The following is a 19,406-nucleotide window of genomic DNA, read 5'->3' on the forward strand; positions in this document are numbered from 1 at the left end:
AGCTAATGGTTATACGGGTGGACTTTCGGAGATACAAGTAGATCAAAGAGATACGAGGTTATATGCCGATGGGCCCCCCATTGGATTTATTCAGCGCACTCTGCCGAAGCCCCATCGATGATATGAACATTCTTGTTTCGGCTTGAGGGTTTCTCTATGCTGTCTATAAGTATTGCTGGAATAGTATTCAGGCTTTTCTTTGAGGGAGGTAATGCAGCTTTCCCAGCGAGTGTGGTTTATACTTAGGTCTGCAATGATTACTCCAGGTCTACACTAAGTATGGTAAGAAAAGCCCGACAATTGACATCACATGGTATTCAGTTGTTAGAGAAAGAAAGCGATCGATGAATGGAAAAGCATGAATGACAAAGCCGATACACAGGCGGTAAAAGTGAAACGTTACAAATAAGAAGAAAGAGAGCAAAAGAAAAATCTCAAGCACAGTAGAATCTATATAGAGCCCCTATATCAATGACAAACACCCTCCGTCTAATCCCAGGCTAACCCCTTCATTCATCTTCAGCCCCTCGCAAGTATGTCCTCCTCAACTTCCGTGGCTTGTCTTCGCCATCGCTACCTTCTTCAACATTCTCCTCTTGGCTAACCTCCTCATTTTCCGCGGTATTGGCGTGACCCTGCGCGACATGGATGGGCCTATCATCGCCAGCAGCAGCCCATAGAGCCCGAGCTTTGGGCCCCTTGGGCGCCGTCAAAACTCTTGCGGTGATGATTTGGAGAGGAGGCCGAGATTGCCAACCATTGGTTGCTACAATGTCATGGTAGCTGTAGTGCGGGCGTGTCACGATTAGAACCCGAGTACCGTGGTGAGGCCTGAAGCCGACGTGAAGGATATGTGGATCCATTTTATTGGAATGACGATCAAATGTCAGAAGCTCAGGCAGTCGTTCGACCACAAGATTGCCAAATAATTCGCCTTGGAGACTGGTGAACTGATGGGCAGCTTCCTCTAGGACTTTGCGAGTTTCTTCTTCGCGTATGGCCTGCTCTTCCTCGCTCAATGAGCCTCGAAACAAGAGCTGGAATGGCTGGCTCGCTAGCAGCTCGTCTCCATAGGCCTTTAGGAGGACCTTGCGGCGTTCCAGTGTTGTATGAAGAAGTGGTGTGGGAGGGGCTTTGTTGTACCCCCATTCTGTGGCGCTGAGCATACATACGCTCACGAGGGTTGATTTCCACCAGGCTGCGTCTTTAGGCAATGCTACAGGAAGAAACCAAAGTCAGCGACATCGGCTCCACAGTTCAGGGAGGAAAGAAAGAGGGAGGGCAGAGAGGTCTAGAAGCTTACTTTCTTTGAACCTCTCATAGACATAGTCGAGTCGTTTACAGAAGTTGTCGTCCCCTTCCTGGTCAGTAGCATCGATTTTGGCATCCACAAACCAGAAGGTAGAGGCGGCAAATTTGTCATGGATAAACTTGTTCATCATGGTTTCCATCAAAACAATCCCAATCTCAGCACGACCGCCAGGGGGGAGAGAGGAATATATACTGTCCCAGTCATCTTTGATGCAGAAACCATCCAAGCTTGCAATGATCATCCGTTTGTCATCATCGGAGAGACGGTACATAGGCTTGTTTTCACCCCATGACATGGTCCAGCCCTGGACCCATAGAGCGAGCAGACCGAAGCCGTCGCGGACCATTTCCGGGCAGGATCGTATATGGGGCCGTGCTAGCATGCCCATCATGAAATGATGTTCCATTATGTCATGATACTCTTCCTGTTGACAGAGATACTCTCCACTGGGGTACACAGCTGCCCCCTTTCCCTTCTCTTCTATGTCCGTGCTAGTGCGCTTGGGCTGCTTTTGCATTTTCCGAGCAGTGACCATTGTGGCAATGGGTCAGGCGACTCAAGTAATTCAAGCAAGTCAAGTACCAAGAAGAGATAGTTGTGGGTTGATCTTGGGGGAGGGGAGGTAGGAAGAATGATTGGGGAAAGGGTGGATAAGGAGAAGGAGAAGGAAGGAAATTGGGAAACTGCAGTAAACTGAGGGAAACTGAGCATCATCAGAGGGAAAAGGTTCGGCCGAAAGTCTATTTCTTCATTCATTCATTCATTCTTTCTTTCCTTTCGTTTTCAAGCTGCTTTGCTGCTTGCTCATTGGCCCTTAGGGCTGCCCGGCTCTTTGTGTGAGGCCAGAGTCTAGCCGCCTGAAGGTCTCGGCCGCGACTAAAGCTCCTTAGATATCATTCCTCACTTAAGTAGCAGATCAGTTAAGACAGGAGATCTACCGGTAACTCGAACAGTTCAACAACATCAGCTACACCGATAGCCGTGTTGAGAATGATATAGGCTTGGTTCGCTTGGAGCGTTGCCCTTGAGAGAGGACTTGTAATCTCCAGTATGTCAGATATGCCGGCCCTGACCACGGCTTTTGCTGTAGTATTCGCTCCTGTAGCACCTTCGTCGGTTGTAGTATCGTCGATGAAAGCTGCTGGAACATGAGAAAACGCACAAAGTTGGGTGGTTCTAATGACTTACTAGACATGCTGTTTAGGTCCGCATAGATATGAAAAGAATGTATTCGGTAGATAACAGAGTATAGTTGGATTTAGATATATGGATAGTAATGTCCTTAATATGCAAAGGGTAACTGAACCACGAGAGACTTAAATGGGCATTTCTACAAGGCTTGAACGGCTCATAACGCTTCATCCCCTCCAATCATCCAGCATGGCCAGACAGCTAGCTCAGGATGCACATACAGGGATATTGGGGCAATAACCTGACACGGAATAGCATGTACAGCATTAATTATGAAGGCTGCCACTCGTAGGGCATTATCGCAGCCCAGCAGTGCACATGCCTTCTGTGTTCTTTGTTAACGCAGCCTAGTATATGATCACCACAGAGAAGTAAAGAAATAGAATCTGCGCGCTTCTCGCCCAGGCTTGGGACGCTGAAAATTATTCTCCTGCCTTTTGCATAAAGCTGCGTATTTCGAATTGTTCACATTACTCCACCAGTCAGGTTACACTATGATAAACCAGTAATACACCCAGAAAGAATATCTCTTTCTGCTCGTCCCAATCCGTAACTGTAGCCTGGTCTCATTTTCTCATGATTCTCTTGTTCTCAATCAGACCTAAATTCGGCTTAGCTGCACCTCAGCCGTCTTATTTGGGCACATCCCCCTTCTACACCGGCCAAGATGCATCTCCTGGCCAAGAGCTAACTTATTCCAAGCGCTTCGTAAAAAGTACGAGTGGATATAGGATGGGGTTCTATGATGATGTTTTTGTAATCTATAGTACAACTTGTAGATTTACTATTACACTGGACCGGATTTCTATAGTAAAGCATCCCGAATGACTGACAGTGCCCGTGCGCCATGTCAGCAGGTTTGATTGTCATCGTTCGCTAAAGCCTTTCGACGTCTCATTGGATAAGAATATGTTTAGGCTGGTATCATACGCCCTCCAAGGTCGTTAAGTCATCCTGCCCGAAATACATTAGGGCTGCCTAAGGTCACTGCCAAGTGTCATGTTTGTCGGACTCTTGTGTCTTCCCCTCCTTCTACAGCCGTGCCCCGACCTCATATCAAGATACATTCACTCAAAGTGTTCATGCCACCAAAGGATTTGATTACAATCCCTCTCTTGTGCTGTGTATCTCTCCACAAGAATAATCTACTAAAATACAGTACGTCATCTAGATTAGATACGCTTCTTGCCTATGCTGACGACACGCTTCGCTCACCTTTAAGAGACGAGAGCTACAGTACTCAAGCTGAGCTTTAAACATATTCAGACCCATTATTCTCTTTCCTGTTATACAACGAGTATTCTGTGCGTCAAACGTCGGCAGCAGATATACTCTTCTGATTGACACATACGTCGTCCATTGATAAAGATCATCACCGATCCATATTTAAAAATGCAAGATTGTGAAGTCTGCCGCTGCAGGTATACTGATATGGCTCTTATTGGCTGGCCTTTTTCCTTGAGAAAGCTTGAAGCTGGATTTTCGAAAGGCTGTGAATGGTGTGATTTCTTTAGGAATTGTGCCAGCCTCTATGAAGATAAATGGGCCCATTTACCGCGAGATAATACCATTCAGGTTTATTATAAAGTGAGCCGGATGATTTTTTCAGACACCCAGGAAGCTGAGCTTTCGTTGAATTGGCCGTCTCCTATCAATACGGCTGAATCTTCAACATATTTCGAGCCTACAAAACCTGTAATTGACAGCATTCGTCTTGAATTTGAAGTTCAAGATTATCTCCGCCATGTCAGTTTCCCTTTCTATGAAAGAGAAGCACTATGCTGATGTACAACAGGTACCCTTATGGTTACCCTTGAAGATAAACCCAAGTGCGAACACTTGGTGCCACGACTCTGCTGCGCCCCAGTGCTTTGCTCTGATAGAATCGTGGATTAAGAGATGCGAAAGCGATCACCCTGAATGCAAAGGCATGCGTGAAGATTCTTTGGTCAACCCTAAGAGGCTTTTACAGATATCCAGTACGCTGGGAGAGTCGTGTGTCCACTTGGTTCAAGTCAGGAAATTCGATTCACCTAGATATACAGCGCTAAGCCATTGTTGGGGAAACACTCTTAGCTTTAAAACAACCAGACAAAATCTTGAGGCACACACAACTGAAGGTATCATGATTTCGAAACTTCCGCGAACCTATCAACATGCAATTGATATATCTAAGAGAATTGGCTGTCAGTATGTCTGGATCGATTCTATCTGCATCGTTCAGGATAGCAAGGAGGAGTGGGAATTAGCTTGTGAGACCATGGGACATATTTACGGTAACGCACATGTTGTGATTGCAGCTACACTTGCGCCAAATGACAGCGCCGGTATATATACGCATAGGGAGAATAAGGTGGCCTATATTGAAAACCGTGGGAAACGAGTTCCTATTCTTGTGAGGGAGAAAATAAGGCATGATGTTTGGCAAAACGATGAACCCTCGTGGCAGGCTTGGAACGACCAGAGTATGCCACTCTTTGGCCGTGCTTGGGCTTTTCAAGAACGCCTTCTCGCTAGAAGAATAATACATTACACCCAAGAGGAGATAGTCTGGGAATGCAGATCCGACTCCTGGTGCGAATGCGGGAGACTGGGCACTGATCGATATCCAAGAGAAAGATTTCCTCAATCGAACAATTTCAAAACGAGATACGCCCAGGTCATAAAGTATGGCAGTGATATGGATCGTTTTGGGTTATGGCTTTCGGTGATCGATCAATACCAAGCACGAGGAATCACACACCCTAAAGATCGCCTCCCTGCACTTTCAGCTATCGCAGAGCAAGTTAACCGGGGTAACCTGATGGGTTCATATGTTGCTGGTATGTGGGTGAATTGGCTAGTGGACTCACTTTTGTGGTGGGCAGATGCAAATAGCTCGAAGGTGGCCAAAAAGGACGAAAGTCACAAGAGGCCCAATCCTTCTAGTGCTCCAACATGGTCGTGGCTTTCCGTGGAGGGGCCTATCAGCACCTGGGAGAGAAATTTTCAATCGGATATCAAATTGGTGAACATCGAATATACGTTAGCCGGTGATAATATATATGGGCCCTATAACACAGCAAAGCTTGAAATTGAGGGCCAGATGATTGGAGTCATGATACGTGCTATGGCCTCCCAGCTATACATCGTTCGGTCATGCCAGAGTCCGGAGAAAGCACGTTTCCTACCTGACACCAACCCTTTCGAAATAAATCCAAACAAGCTCATCGAGACGGAGTTTTACGCTTTGAAGTATAGCAGACTCTCGTCGGTATTGTGGAATTGTCTGATCTTGACAGTAAGTGCCGGAGGAAAGGAGTTTTGGAGGGTTGGAATAGCCGAGGTTGGCCAGGGTTGGTTCTCAAATGTTTCACGGTAAAGAATAACAATAGTATGACCGAGAAAGTAAAGTTATGACTATCTGGTGGAGCAGCAATACCGTTCGATCCGGTTGATTATGCTCAAGGAAGGGACCATGAGTACTCCCTGAAAGTAGTCTAGTCCAACCATCTGGGATCGCCCTTATTCATCCACTATCAGCAGTAAGTCCGCAGTACCTTATGCGCAGCACTACTGATAAGTAGTTAGGCTAATATGTTCTAGCCTGGGAAGCTGATATACAGATTGAGAGGATTGATGGTTCGGGCTGTATACTATTAAAAGGAAGGCGCTACTGCCACACCAGCCAACGCCCGCCGCCTACAGCTTCTAAAACCAGCAGAACTCATACCGCAGTTATCGCCCGAGGCCTATTATTATGCCTGAGGTGACCATTGTTGGCCCTAGGTCGAAGCTAGAATACAATAGCAGGGGGTAGTCAGTAGCGCCTCCCTATTTATCTTCCCAGAGGGCATGTTGTGAATTCAGTTCAGTTCATTCGCAAGCTATATAGATAAATATCCAAAGTCCTGCTCAAAGACAAACGATCCGTGTGTTTGTTTGCATGCTACCATCCGAGGATTCAAACTCCCGACGACCAGACCAGGTTCAAAACAAGCAAAGCAGCAAGCATGCAAAATATCAGACGCAGAAAGAAAGCTTAGATCAACCAGCTGAAGCAGAAATAAGATGAAGAATTGAAGAAGTCCAAATGGTCGGGGAATATTGTACAGAGAACTGAAGAAACCAGGCATCGCAAACGGTGCATAAGTGCAAGAAATAAAGAAAGAAACAAGTCCCCAGCCAGTTATCCAGAATTGTACCAAACGCCTTGATCATCCAGCCGTCCATCCGGTCCGTCCATCCATCGACCGATTACCACCACCTGTCACATTGCAACGCCGATAAAGTGATATGTCAAAAATGTTAGGGGCGCAGCGTAGTAGGCTCATTGCCTGACTTCAGCGTTCCCGGTTTTGGAAGTGAGTGGTCGTCCTTCTGATGTGACAGAAGGTCACCACATCCACATATGCATGCGTGAGAATAATGTACATAGGAAAGGAACAAAGGAAATCAACAAAAGAAAATGGTTAACATAGGAAATCAGCAACAGTGCGCCTCTTGTTGCACGCAAGAGCACGGTTGTTGCTTACGCAGCCATACCGGTGGGAGGATAATGGCCTGGAATCTGCAGTTCAAGCGTCGAAACACTATTCTTAGACTGCGGTGGAGGACGCCTGAGGCTTCCGGTTTGCGAGGCAGCCGCCGGATCAGTTGTGACAGGTCCAGCCAGTGGCGTCCGCAATGAGCCGTCTACCGAAGCCGCCGATTGCTGCTTCGTAATGCCCACACCGTCGCCCACCAGGCCGTCATCTTGAGCGTCGGATTCTTCCCGTTCATCAATCGACGTCGGCACGGTGGTATGAGTGTAGTCGGTTACATTCGTCGTGGTTGGTGCGGTTGATGTGCTCTCGCCGCGCTCCCTCTGGCGGGTCAAAGAAGGGTCGCGAGATTTTGCGGACCCAAGCCCCGCCACATATAAATTGGCGGTACTCCCTCGATCAGATCCGACTCTTTCCCGGTTGTCATTCATGTTCTGGGTGTGTTGGCCAAGCTGTCTCTGTCGACCGCCGTCTGACGTGCCCATCCAGCTGCCATAGTAGCTATCGTGTCTCTCCACTGGAGCTGCTGCTGCAGCGCTGCCCGCACGGTTCTGGCCCATCTCTACATCATTGCTGAAAGAATCCCGACCATCAGGTAAGGAGCCGGCTGCGGCCAGAAGATCTCTCTCGCCAGAGCTCTCTCCACTAGAGGGCGACAGTGGAGCCTCCAAATGGCGGTCTATTTGCACGTCACTGGGGAAACGCCCGCCCGGTTCGCGAGGCTGAGACGTCGGGCGTTCCTGGTGCAAGACTGCTGACTCTGCAGAGTACGGTGTGCGGTCTGCTTCGTCTTCATCCATCCCATCACTGCTGTTCCGCCAACTCATGCCACTCACAGTTCGGATATGCTGCCTCACATATGCATTCCGAGCCTCGCCAGTCTTCGAGATGAGGCTCTCGATGTCTTCATACCAGGCCATCATCGTATCGTGCGATTCCGCACGGAAGACCCAGGAATGACCCCGGTGCATTGTCCCGGTTTGTCGCCCCTTGAGCATGAATTTGTGCGACGTCGAGTCTGGCTGCGAATGCGACCCCAGCTTCTGCTCGGGAAGGTTCAATGACATCACCGGTTGTTGCCATGCGACTCGATCGGCAGATTTAAATTCGTGAAGATGAGTAGGAGACAGAACATACCTGCTTCAAGTCAGCCAAAATATTCTAGGATAAATGGGACCTTCATCCCGAGTGATACTCACCAGCCGGGTGTATAGCTCTTGAGGTACTTGCTTTTGCGCTCCAACATTCCGGATCGGACCTCCACTGCCGCGGGATGATCCCTACCCGGGTATGTGATATTCTCCACATCGCGAAGAGGAACGCGCGGATCGACCAGTTCATCCGTGTTCGCGATGAAAGAGTTCCACTCGTGATCGTGAGGCATGGAGATCGGCCCCGCGCGGAGTTTCTCGACGGTGTCGTATGTCTCGTCTGCCTCACGCTTGAGTATGCTGGCATATGCGTTATATGCTTTCTGAATCTCGCCTACAACGATGGATTCGAGCTCGCGACCAGAATGTTCCAGATTCAAAAAGGCCTAGAAAACGTTAGTACTCTGCCTCTCGCAAATTGGCTAATGAAGCACATACTCGGTGTAGGTAGTTTTCCTCCTCGATTTGCTTCTCAATTTGCCTGTCTACGCCCAGTCGGACAATAAAAGGATCGCCTCTGCCGGAGGTTGCGGAAGGGTCGGTGTCAACCAGACCCAGCGCCTCGTGCAAGTGTCGGACCGTCTTGCGGGTGGCGTCGACTTCCTTTTCCACGGAGTTGCGGAAATCACCAGAGAGACCCCGGATTTCCTTGGTCTTCTTTTGCAGATCGTTTCGCAGGCCCATGAGCTGGTTCACGACTTCGCTTTCCACCTCCGCGGCTTTGTTCGCTTCCAGGTATCCTTGTCGGTGAAAATCACGCAAAATCTCGGTCGCATCGGACAGACCTCCAGACTTGAGGAACGTGGGCGGAAGCGATGTGTTTTGCATAATGTTGGATGCTGACAGGAACAATTTCGATCGGGTTTCGTAGGACTTCTGGACCTCCTTGAAGAAGATAATGAGGTCCTTCAGGACCTTGCGCCATGCTACCTTGAATTAGCATACCAGAGACCCAAGCCAGTGACAACAAGTTGACATACATTGAAAGCGATTTGCAAGGACCTCAGTCGGGCTTCCATTCGTGGGAATAGGAACATAAAAGGCGCTGTTCGGATCTTCGCCATCGGCGCCATACTTCTCTTTGTCGCCCAAAACCAGACTCCGTACGCTACCCGCGCGCAAGCTGCGCTTGCTACCGCTGCGGCGCATACTGCCCCTCTTGCTGAGGGATGCTTTCTTCTTCAATGTACTGGTCCGCGTCGGGGTCGCGGAACGGGTCTGTGACATTTGGGAAGCGGATCGCTGCATGCCGGATGGTCCGTCCACAACAACCGAGTCACGCTGACTGGCGACATCGAATTCCTCGTGGAAGCGGCCGTTAAACGGGTGGGAGGTTGGTGCCTCAGGGTTGGCGCCGTGCGCAAGGTAACCGGAGGTGCTGGCGACGATCGAATTCGGTCGGGAGCTGGAGCGCGTGCTGTAACCGCGATTCAACAGCAGATCGGGGTGGTGTAGGATGGAGCCGTAAGTGTCCTGCACTGGCGTTTGCGACCTAACGGCCATAGCCATGGCTGGACAGGAGGAGGGGAGGGGGAGGGGAGAGGGGGAGGGAGGAAGAGGAGGCGGAGGAGGGCGGTGATGTGACGGACAACGGAGAGGGTGGTAGTAGTAGTAGTGGTAGTAGTAGTTGGGAACAATCGGGCGGTGCAGACCAGGCTAGGCCCGTGTGTCGATATCAAGCGACCGGGTGGTTGCAAGCTTTGGTGCAAGACAGTTCCGGATGCGGGCCGTGATAAGAATATAAGGGTAAGGAATGATAATATATCATGAAACGCGATATAAAAAAAGAAATGAGAATAGGAGGAGAAAAAGGAGAACGATCTGAATCCACCACCCCGGAACGAATCACAACGGATCTAGATTTTGGGGGGGAAGGAGACAAGACAGGATAGTACGGAGAAGATAGTCGAAGTAGTCGTTTTAGTGCTTGGGAGCTTAGGGAAGACCAGCCGTCAAGCAAGTCAGCCGTGGTTACCAGGGCGAACGGGGGGGTTCAAGCAAGTGGAAATTAGCGACCAGCCGGAAGTGTCTCGACTCTGGCCCAAAGGGTCTGGGGCGGACTGTTTGCGGGGGCAAAAGAGCCAGCAACAACTCCTATCCGTCCGGCGCGATGTGGTGCTTGTCGTCGTCGCCTGCAAGTCGGTGCACCAACACAGCAAGTAGTGAGGAAATGGACGGGTTAGCGGGTGAGACTAGTACGATTGCGCTCGCAATAGTCGCCGGAGAAGTCGGTGCAGGAGCAGGAATAATCAGCAGCCGATCAGAACGCGTCTCGGGGGTTATTATTTAGTTTCCCAGGGAGATTGGGCCCCACCGGGTCAAAAGGCGAGGGAAGAGAAATGGATCCAAGAAGTAATAGTAACAAGGGAAGCGGAAGCCAAGTGAGAGTAGTATAATACTACTACTGAGGGAGGTAGGGGCAGGGAGAAGTAAGTGACAAAAGATCCGGCGGCAGGTAGATCGACAATATAGTTAGTAGTGAAGGGATCCAACTCATCCACAAACTCAGGAGAAAGCGCAGGAAATCCTCCGATGCAAGTTCAACTGTTCTTGCTTGTTGCCCGCCGTGATAAAAGGGGGGGGAAATGATGGAAGCTATAATTCAGTGCCGGTTCCGGATGACGTCTACACCGGACAAAAGCACCCAGTTGTTTGGTGAAAGTCTGCGACGGTATGACGCCCAAAGGTTGGAACGGAATCCCCGGGCCCGACTTGACTTCACCAGATCCTGAACTAGAACCAGCCAGACACACACATACACACAAAGAGTCATGCAATCACAGCTGAGATTCGCGAAGTGGATAGTTGTAGATAGTTTGCTTGTGATCGTGGTCGATCGGAATGGTCTCCTTTTCCAGAAAAGGGCCACGAATGATACCGCATTCGTCGCTAATTAGATTGGACTTTCAGAATAGTATAAAAATAACTTCTCCACGGAAATGAAGAGAATAAATATCAATAAAAAAGGATCTGCTCTTAAGGAACACACAGGCAGGCAGACAAGACCAGACACACAGATAGACACTGTTAGTAGTGCTGGGGAATGGAAGTGGGTTAATGCCGTTGCCTGTTCCCTTGTTCAGGAGAGGCGAAGCTGGTAAGTCATCGTCATCACTTCCCCTCCGCCAACATCATCACAGTTCGTATCCAGTTCAAAATGATCATAAGGGTCCCCAGTAGTAAGCGAGTAGTGTTCGACTCGTGAACTATTGTTGAGTTCCTCCCCCGCCAGCGAAATTATTCTGCCTTTCATCCTTGCTGTTTGAGAAGACTGTGAACCTACCGCGTAGCACTACTAACACTCACTGAATGGTAGATTAATTCAAGGCCGGACTGAAGGAGTGGCTTGTTCGGTCTGCACTTACCTCTTCTGGGCAAGCAAGGCTGGTGGGTGTGGCTATGCTTGCATCTGACTGGCTGAATGGGCAAATTGCTTGGCCGGGGATTGTCCGCTGGGCCAATCACTTTCCCCAATACATACTCATCTAAGCGGAATTGGCAGTAATCTCAAAATCAATTCATCCACATAGTTACAAAGTAACATTGTAACCCTCTCCACCAGCCCGCTCATCGGGAGGTTGGCTTTTCTAGCGCCGGCGCGCAATCGTTCTTCATGGCTTCGATGGAGTTCCCCCTTTTCCCTTCCCTAGGTTCCCATCCCCCTCCTGCCTTGCCCCAACACGGTGGCAACTGTCCTTCCTTCCCTCCACTCACGAACTGCACGTAGAGAAAGGGAAAAAGGAGGCTGTCGGGCCGATCGTCGTGGTTCTTGTCTTCCCCTTTTGGGTATCGTCAAGGCAGCAAACCAGAAAGTCCGACAACTTTGACCCCTCGACGTCATGCACGGTTCATCATGTTCATGTCGATCCGGATGGATTTTCCTGGCGATGGAGTTCGACATGGGATTTTCTTTTCTTGTTGCAGTACTTTGTATGGATACACACACCTTGCCTCTGTAACTTGCTTACTTTCCTACTCAGCTGAACTGCTGTGGCTCAGGTATTCATCTTGTAAGCGTCGAACTTAAATCCTTTAAATGTACTTCTAACGCAATCATGAGCCCACCACCGGCATTCTCCATATCAATCTACTTGACGTAGCTCACTACTGTAGAAGTACTAGATTGTGCGAGTGTAATCTGCAGTGATGAGAATAGGGAGTAATAGGGTCGACGGTTGGTCCAGATTTAGTACTTGGCAGTAGTCTACTTCATAAGCCAGCAGCACATACTACGTACTGGGTAAATGTATAATGCATAGCGAGCAACTGATCAGTAATGGCAAACAGACTATTTCTGCCACCTTAGTACTAGTTCTTATCCATCACTTTCTATCAAGCTATCCAATGAACATTCATTGACGGAACATCAAACCATATCCCAGTTGCTGATCCGATGAACTCCGGCTGGTTCAAACCTTCAAAGGGGGATGTTTGGTTCCCTCCCTCCCCGGGGGAGAAGGTGATATCATATTTTCCCCTGCATTTGATTATCGTGCACACCCCTTGTATCAATGTCAATAGATTGACAGACTCACCACTACTCACCCTTTCTCCCCCAGCACCATATCACCAGTCTCATGTCCGCGGCTGTACTGCAGGTTGTCTTTACCTTACTTGGCACTTGTTTGTTGACCTGCCGACCAAACCAAACTTGAAACATCATCTTCCTACATGATATCTATCTACGTAGTGCAGGGAGAGGACAGTGAGAGGTTCACTTCATATTTCGTGTGACAGAACGGCCACATCCTTTTTGGCTGGGATTGGATAAGCCGGCCGCGTGATTGGCTGACAGACTGGCGGGTTCAGCTGCCCTCCCCGCCTTCGCCGCAATCGATCCCAGCAGTCAGCCGGTGTTTGTGCTGCGCTGGTGGTATCAAGTTATCGGCGGTGTCACTGTCACCTGTTTGTGCTGTTCGTCTTACTTACCGATCCCATGGAACCTTTTCCAGGGCAGTGAAGCGTAGGATGAGAAAAAGCAAACTTGCATATCGCCCCTGCGGTGAACAAGTTGTATTAATGATAGTTTGAGTGTTAGCTGAAGTCCTGTCTACTGACCGGGCACCTGAGCTGTCTCTGCTATGCTATGCTACCCCTCGCCTCTTACAGCTTGGCTGCTCTCGGTGAACAGATCACGCATTGATGCTATGTAGAGGTAGCTAAGCGCTATATCTATTTTCGGAAATTGTAGCCGGTCGGTGCCACATGTAGTACTTCTCTTATGATAGAACAGAAAATGAAATCTTCATTGGTGGAGGTGCCATGTCGGCTAGCTGAACGGCATCGACAGAAAATAAGAAAGATGTAGTAGTTTTACACAACGAGACTGAGAATTGAGGGACTGCGCAGGAGAGATATCTAACAAAACCATGTTCATGATGCCGGAGCCGTTGTGGGAACCTCGATACCGTATGCCTCCTTGATTCTCTCCGCCCGTCTCTCGGCGTATCCGGGGCCATAGATACCTGTGTAACCGGGTTAGCAACGTCGTGGGTTCCCTTCCAGCAGACGGAAATCTGCCTCCAGAAGTAAACGTACCTCGTCCCTCGCCCAATTCGGCAAGGGTCTGCTCTGCGGGAATTCTGTATGTCTTCCGGAGCTGCTCCCGACGCTCAAACTCGTCGATATCGGTGTTCTTCTTGTAGCCGAACAACGTTCCACCGGTGTATTCGAAAGCGCCCGTGGCGGTGGCCAGAGCGACGCCGTAGCCCAGGAGGGCGGGGAATGTGCGAGCTGCGGACCTGTCAGAACCAATGCTTGATCAATTGAACGGTCGGATCGCGGGCAACAGACCTCGGAGACCCAGGATGGCGCCGGAGAAGAAACCCCCCAGAGCGACGTTCCAGTGGTCTTCCTTCTCACGAAGGTTGGCGGATGCGGTCTTCACGAATTCGTAGGTACCTCCCATGGCGGCTGGACGCGAAAATCGTTAGCAACCGACTAATTCCAAGACATATTGCCCAGGCGTCCACAATTGCATTCATACCGAAGATACCGACGGTACCACCGCTCCGGATGAACACGCCCAGCGGGCCGACGTTCTGTCTGGTGAGGGTGTTCTGGACGGCCGAGGCGAAAAGACCCGCTCCACCAGTGAGCATAGTGGTCTTCATCGATGCCGCGATCGCATCCTTGGGATGGTAGTGCTCTTCGTGGTGCGGAGCCATGGTGGCGGTTGAGGAGCTGGGGATTAAGCTGTGGCTGGCACTCTCGAATGTCGTCCGAACGGAGATGAGATTCGATGAATTTGGGACCTCGCGCTTTCTGCCCCACCAGACCGCCTTCCCCAGGTTCCCAGCTTTCCCAGTCCGTTTGACCAGAGCATCTGATCTATGCCCAAAACTCTCCATTTTCTCCCTTGGCGTGCGGGCATCGCTCTCTATCACCTCCTGCACGCTCGGTGGTCGTCTTTTGTTGTTTCTTAAGCTGTTCGTGTTGAGAGTGGCAGGTCGTTCGCTGGGAACTTGCCGCCTGCTCTGCCTCACTTGCTGCGGTGACTCCCCGCTGTTGAGACGATCTAACGGTCCAGCTTTCTGTTTCCAATAGAATCGAATGTGTTCAATACGATAACGTGGATCATCCCTGCAAGAGAGTCGCGTCGTTATCCATTGTTTAAATTACAGACTTTATGTGAATAACCTCACAGATAGCTTTAGAGTTCCTTTGCTAAGGTTCGCCGACAACTGTGAGCTCATAAGAGCCTACTCATGTCGTCTCCGCTGAAGCCTGGTATGCATCACAGTCCCCTTGAATCCGGATCACTTTTTCGGAGTCCGGAGTATCTGCAGTGAATGCGCATCTGAACTGATGATGGTTTCTTCGTCTTCTAGGCAAGACTGCCCCACGTCTTGTGCAAGATATCCACGACTATGACCCTGTCCATCCTCCAGGCTCCGGCCGCAACCTGCTGTCGGAGGTCCCCCCGGTCTTCCCCGATCACTATATTGGACCATCAGAATTCATATCGCCTTCAGCATGCCGTCATACTTGTGTGATCAAGTCGAAACAGAGCTTCCTACCAAAACCAGAGCAGAGAAGCAGCTCAGGCAACCCCACCAAAGTATCAGCGATATGCTCCAAGTGCCGATACCATCTACAGCTGGTCGTGACATCGACACCTGGGATCGGCAGCCAGAGTTTGCCGGGACACATACACCATCTGGTTTATAAGTCAGGGAGGCAGAGAGGAGGTGCATCGGCAGAAGAAATCACACCCAAGGGCCAGGTGGCGGAGACATTCCATTATGACTGCTCCTACCTCACTTGTCCAGCGACAGTGTCCGTCAGAATTGTCTCTCCTGTGCTCCATCCAGAATGGGTACAACTCTTGACAGATCCAGAGTTGCTGCAGCAGCGAGCAGATGAGGCGATTCAAACACACCCCGAGCGCCTGGAAGGGATAGCCCGGCCGCAGCCCATCAATGTCTTGGAAAACTTGCACGCATATATCAGCAATGCCTTCAATCCCAGTCAACAGAATAAATCTATATCAGCGATTAACAAGAGGTTCATAACGTGCTTCGGTGTTGAAGGGAAGCCTTGCAAAGACCTGTTAGAATTTTTGGGTTTCTCCGTCAAGGTCTGTACATGTCTGCCGATTGCTGCAATATCATGGCCTAACTCTATATAGAATGAAGGTTTTTGGGAGCCCCCGCGCCCCAACGCCTGGGCGGAAATCCCCTACCAGGATCAACTCAAAATCTTCCTCGATGATGTTCTACATGAGCTTGCTGTACTCATCGAGCAGCGGCCAGTGCTTGAGAAGAAAGGCCATCAGGTGGATTTCTCAAACAAGATAGCAAGGGATGACCTCTTGAATGCTCTGGAAGCATTAGACTGTAGGTCAAATAATCACTCTTTCGGAGGCTGCATGCTTACCAAGCTTCTTTAAGACCAGAAGGCTCTCAATGTCGACACATTTGAAATGCCCCCTGCTCCGTACGTACTATACAAGCTTGACCTATTGACGTGGACTGATGCAGGTGTAGTTACTATGAAGATCTGGGCGTCGTGGAAGATATGTCTGCGCAATTGATTATTGAGGCGTTCAATCGCCAGGTCGCCGTAGACCCTGGTCGCATGCCTACATACCTGAAATGCCTCAAGGCGATAGGTAGCCTTAGAGGGGGCTACGAAGCTGACGCCATTGATCAAGCAGTTCAGGTGGCTTATGCCGACGGCAAGTACACTGATGACGACGTGATCAATGCTTACAAGTACTTCGGTTTAACACACGACGACCCGCGGCTTACTGAGGACAGCATCATTGGGACCTTCCATGCTTACTTGAGCTCCACCACTCAGGAGACAGAATCACGCAGAGAACTGTGGAAGATAGGCGACAGCAGGCGTAGTGAGCGCATTAAGTCAGCGGCTGAAGATAGTGAGATCTCCTTACGACGAGCGTTTGAAGTCCGCAGCTAACAGGGTAAAGGAGTGGCAACTGTTGAGCAAGCCCAAGTTTACCTTGGCGTCAGCGAGGAAACAAGCGACGACTTTATTATGGCCATGTATACAGCTAAGGTACAGCGCTGCCGATTATGAGTTTGTGTAGATGTGCGCTAATGTTCTTTCTAGGTCAACGACACTCCATCAAGCAGGGATCTCGCGCGCCGCGCCGTTGAATTCATTGCGGAGGCGCGGAAATCGGATGCTCTTCGACACTTCGTCAGGACTGGCGAGATGACAGCCGGTGAGATGGATATCGGGGATGCCTACCGGCTTCTTCAAATCCCCGATCGTACGGTTGATGAAGCAGCAATCATGGCAGCTTATACGATTTGCGTCGACGAAGCTCCGGGACAGGCTGAAACGTACAACCAAGCCTTGCGTATAATTGCTAAAGACAAGGATAGCACTCTGCTAAGCAGTATGGTCTCTGGTGATGATACAAAGCCGGACCGTAATATCTCGGAATGGCCTGTTGGATTGCAGAACATCGGCAACACATGCTATCTCAATAGTCTACTACAATTCTATTTCTCTGTGCGCCCGTACAGGGAGATGGTCTTGGATTTTGAGAGCTTCAAGATGGAGTTGACTGATGAGAGCCTGAGCAAGAAACAGGTGGGATCTCGCAAGGTTTCCAAGAAGGAGGTGGAACGTTCACAAAGGTGTAAGTAGCAGTATTTCACTTGATTTACCGCATAACTAACGCTGATTCTATATAGTTCTCAGAGAATTACGGACGCTCTTTTCCGACATGATTACTTCGCCATCCTCTCATGTCACGCCGGGCCGGGAGTTGGCGCGGTTGACATTGATCAGTCCTTCCAACGAAGCAGCGATACGTCGTCGGTCTACAATCTCCGCGTACAGGCCCGCCGGTGCCTTAGGTGAAATCAACGGCATGCCGGTACTAGGACCTCTTGGGCCGCCGCAACCGATTCCGGAGAAGCAAGTAGAGAATGAGACGGAGAACCAGGCGGCTACCGAAAGCGAGGTGATCAAGCGCTCAACAGTTAGCGATGTCGATAGCGAGGCCACACTTGTCTCTGATGGTGTCAAGAATGACATCAAAGCTCCCCCGGTTGACGATAAAGAGAACGAGCCACCGACTGATCTGGACCTGAATGACGTGCAGAATGAGCCAAGTTCTGATTCCGCTGACATAGGGTCCCCCGGCGATACAACACCCATAGACAATGTCGAACCTTCCAATCGACCACCGCCAGTGCCTCCGCGGCCCACCCCGCAAGTTGACCCCCAGAAGCAGCTTATAGAAGAGGTAGAGATCGGAGCGCAGCAGGATGTGACGGAGGTCATCAACAACGTGCTTTTCCAAAGCCAATGTGCGATTCGGCCCATTGCTCATTCTCCGGAAGGTGAGCAAATTGATCAAGTGAAAGAGTAAGTTAGGGGCCTTTTGGGCACGATTATTTCAAGACTGACGCCTTGTCTGTAGTCTTTTTTACGGCCGAACCCGATCTTATATTGCCTCAGAAAAAGGCGTCCGGTCGAAAGAAGAGTGGTGGTGTGACATCAAAATCGATGTTGCAACTGGCCCGCGCGACATTTATGCAGCCATTGACGGTGCCTTTGACGTACAGAAGGTGAATGTGGAGAACTCGGTGGCTGAGCAGTATGGTGCTATCAGCAAGCTCCCGCCAGTGCTTCAGATCCAGGTTCAGCGTGTCCAGTTTGACCCCACGACGAAGCGCTCTTTTAAATCCACTCACCATCTTGGATTGAAGGAGACGATTTATCTCGACCGATACATGGACTCGCAACAACCCCAGTTCCTGGACCGGCGACAGCAGTGCTGGCAATGGAAAAATTCGCTCAGAGAGCTCGAGATGCGCCGCGCGGAGTTACTGCGCCAAGTGGTAGGTTGCGACCGCATCGTTTGTTGTGAGCGCAGACATCTAATTCTCAATCTAGGATTCCGACGGCATGGATACGGCGGGATTACTCAACAGCGCTAAGGAAGTACTCGAAGATTTGGCAGCTATGAGAGAAGAGCCCGATTATGCAGAGGACGCGATTGACTTTGACACGCAAATAATCACCGAGGTTGATCAGCTTTCTCAAATCGCAAAGGCTGACTTGAACTGTACGTCCTCGCGTCCCAAGATTCGGCCTCTGGTACGTGGGCGCTGACCTGAGACAGATGTCGAAAACCAAATCCAGGAGACCCAGGACAAGATCTCCGCTCAGTTCGCCGACTACAAGTACCTCGCCTATCGCCTGTATGCCGTGTTCGTCCACCACGGGTCCGTTTCCTTCGGCCATTACTACATTTACATCTTCGACTTCGAACGGAACGTCTGGAGAAAATACAATGACAACTATGTCACCGAAGTAAACAACCTGGACGAGATCTTCAAGGACGAGGGACAGCCCAACCCGCCCACGCCATACTTCCTGGTATACGTCAACGACGCGATGAAGGATCGGCTCGCCAACCCGGTCTGCAGGGAAATCTTGGAAGCTTCCACGGCGAGTACCAATGAAGATATGGACATGAATCCACCAGCGTACGACGAAATCTGGACGGACCAGAACGGATCAGGTACGGTAGTCGATCACCCCATGACGGAGGCTAAAGACGATGCCAATGCGGGACACGGCAAGACAGCTTGGGGTTGGCCACCGAAGACAAGCACTGACTTAGATCATGTGAGGTGGTAGGCGCAGAGGTCAAGCCGCCGGTCCGAGACTCGACAATGAATCCACTCAAACGCAAGGGCCTGGGCGATGAAGGAGGCTGAATCCATACTAGGTCCGGAC

The 19,406-nt window shown here is 50.2% G+C and overlaps 5 protein-coding genes across 5 annotated transcripts; 2 read left to right on the forward strand and 3 right to left on the reverse strand.

Annotated features, from left to right (window-relative positions):
• Window positions 1–509: 509 nt before the first annotated feature.
• Window positions 510–1,992, reverse strand: BDQ94DRAFT_180327 (uncharacterized protein; the record flags this gene model as incomplete). The annotated part of the gene is made up of 2 exons (XM_026773594.1): window positions 1,304–1,992; window positions 510–1,216 (listed from the first exon to the last, which is right to left on the reverse strand). Exons 1-2 carry the CDS (start codon window positions 1,845–1,847, stop codon window positions 510–512), a joined length of 1,251 nt encoding a protein of 416 aa, XP_026624615.1. The 5' UTR covers window positions 1,848–1,992.
• A 2,107-nt stretch (window positions 1,993–4,099) lies between these two features.
• BDQ94DRAFT_180331 (HET domain-containing protein) lies at window positions 4,100–5,864 on the forward strand (the record flags this gene model as incomplete). The annotated part of the gene is made up of 2 exons (XM_026773595.1): window positions 4,100–4,249; window positions 4,323–5,864. The coding sequence occupies 2 exons, from the start codon at window positions 4,100–4,102 to the stop codon at window positions 5,862–5,864; spliced, it is 1,692 nt and encodes a 563-aa protein (XP_026624616.1).
• Window positions 5,865–6,307: 443 nt separating this feature from the next.
• On the reverse strand, window positions 6,308–9,699 carry BDQ94DRAFT_147038 (SLM1 family PH domain-containing protein). Its single transcript, XM_026766944.1, has 4 exons — window positions 9,158–9,699; window positions 8,616–9,103; window positions 8,226–8,563; window positions 6,308–8,163 (listed from the first exon to the last, which is right to left on the reverse strand). The coding sequence occupies exons 1-4, from the start codon at window positions 9,684–9,686 to the stop codon at window positions 7,014–7,016; spliced, it is 2,505 nt and encodes an 834-aa protein (XP_026624617.1). The 5' UTR covers window positions 9,687–9,699; the 3' UTR covers window positions 6,308–7,013.
• A 3,851-nt stretch (window positions 9,700–13,550) lies between these two features.
• On the reverse strand, window positions 13,551–14,344 carry BDQ94DRAFT_172010 (uncharacterized protein; the record flags this gene model as incomplete). The annotated part of the gene is made up of 4 exons (XM_026771876.1): window positions 13,551–13,642; window positions 13,716–13,910; window positions 13,971–14,090; window positions 14,164–14,344. The coding sequence occupies 4 exons, from the start codon at window positions 14,342–14,344 to the stop codon at window positions 13,551–13,553; spliced, it is 588 nt and encodes a 195-aa protein (XP_026624618.1).
• Window positions 14,345–14,519: 175 nt separating this feature from the next.
• Window positions 14,520–19,387, forward strand: BDQ94DRAFT_180336 (ubiquitin-specific protease UBP2; the record flags this gene model as incomplete). Its single annotated transcript, XM_026773596.1, has 12 exons — window positions 14,520–14,906; window positions 15,008–15,756; window positions 15,808–16,015; window positions 16,070–16,115; window positions 16,166–16,560; window positions 16,612–16,700; window positions 16,755–17,292; window positions 17,348–18,026; window positions 18,082–18,502; window positions 18,558–18,729; window positions 18,787–19,260; window positions 19,308–19,387. The coding sequence occupies exons 1-12, from the start codon at window positions 14,885–14,887 to the stop codon at window positions 19,385–19,387; spliced, it is 3,873 nt and encodes a 1,290-aa protein (XP_026624619.1). The 5' UTR covers window positions 14,520–14,884.
• Window positions 19,388–19,406: the final 19 nt, after the last annotated feature.

The sequence above is a fragment of the Aspergillus welwitschiae genome, assembly GCF_003344945.1.
Source record: "Aspergillus welwitschiae strain CBS 139.54b unplaced genomic scaffold BDQ94scaffold_23, whole genome shotgun sequence".
NCBI lineage: Eukaryota > Fungi > Ascomycota > Eurotiomycetes > Eurotiales > Aspergillaceae > Aspergillus > Aspergillus welwitschiae.

What these genes read in the sequence shown, in the direction of transcription:
- BDQ94DRAFT_147038 (XM_026766944.1), bottom strand. Translation starts at nt 9,686, where the DNA reads ATGGCTATGGCCGTTAGGTCGCAAACGCCAGTGCAGGACACTTACGGC. An exon ending in AGGAAAACTACCTACACCGA is followed by an intron (nt 8,564 to 8,615) that starts GTATGTGCTTCA and finishes AACGTTTTCTAG; the next exon opens with GCCTTTTTGAATCTGGAACA. An exon ending in AAGAGCTATACACCCGGCTG is followed by an intron (nt 8,164 to 8,225) that starts GTGAGTATCACT and finishes GACTTGAAGCAG; the next exon opens with GTATGTTCTGTCTCCTACTC.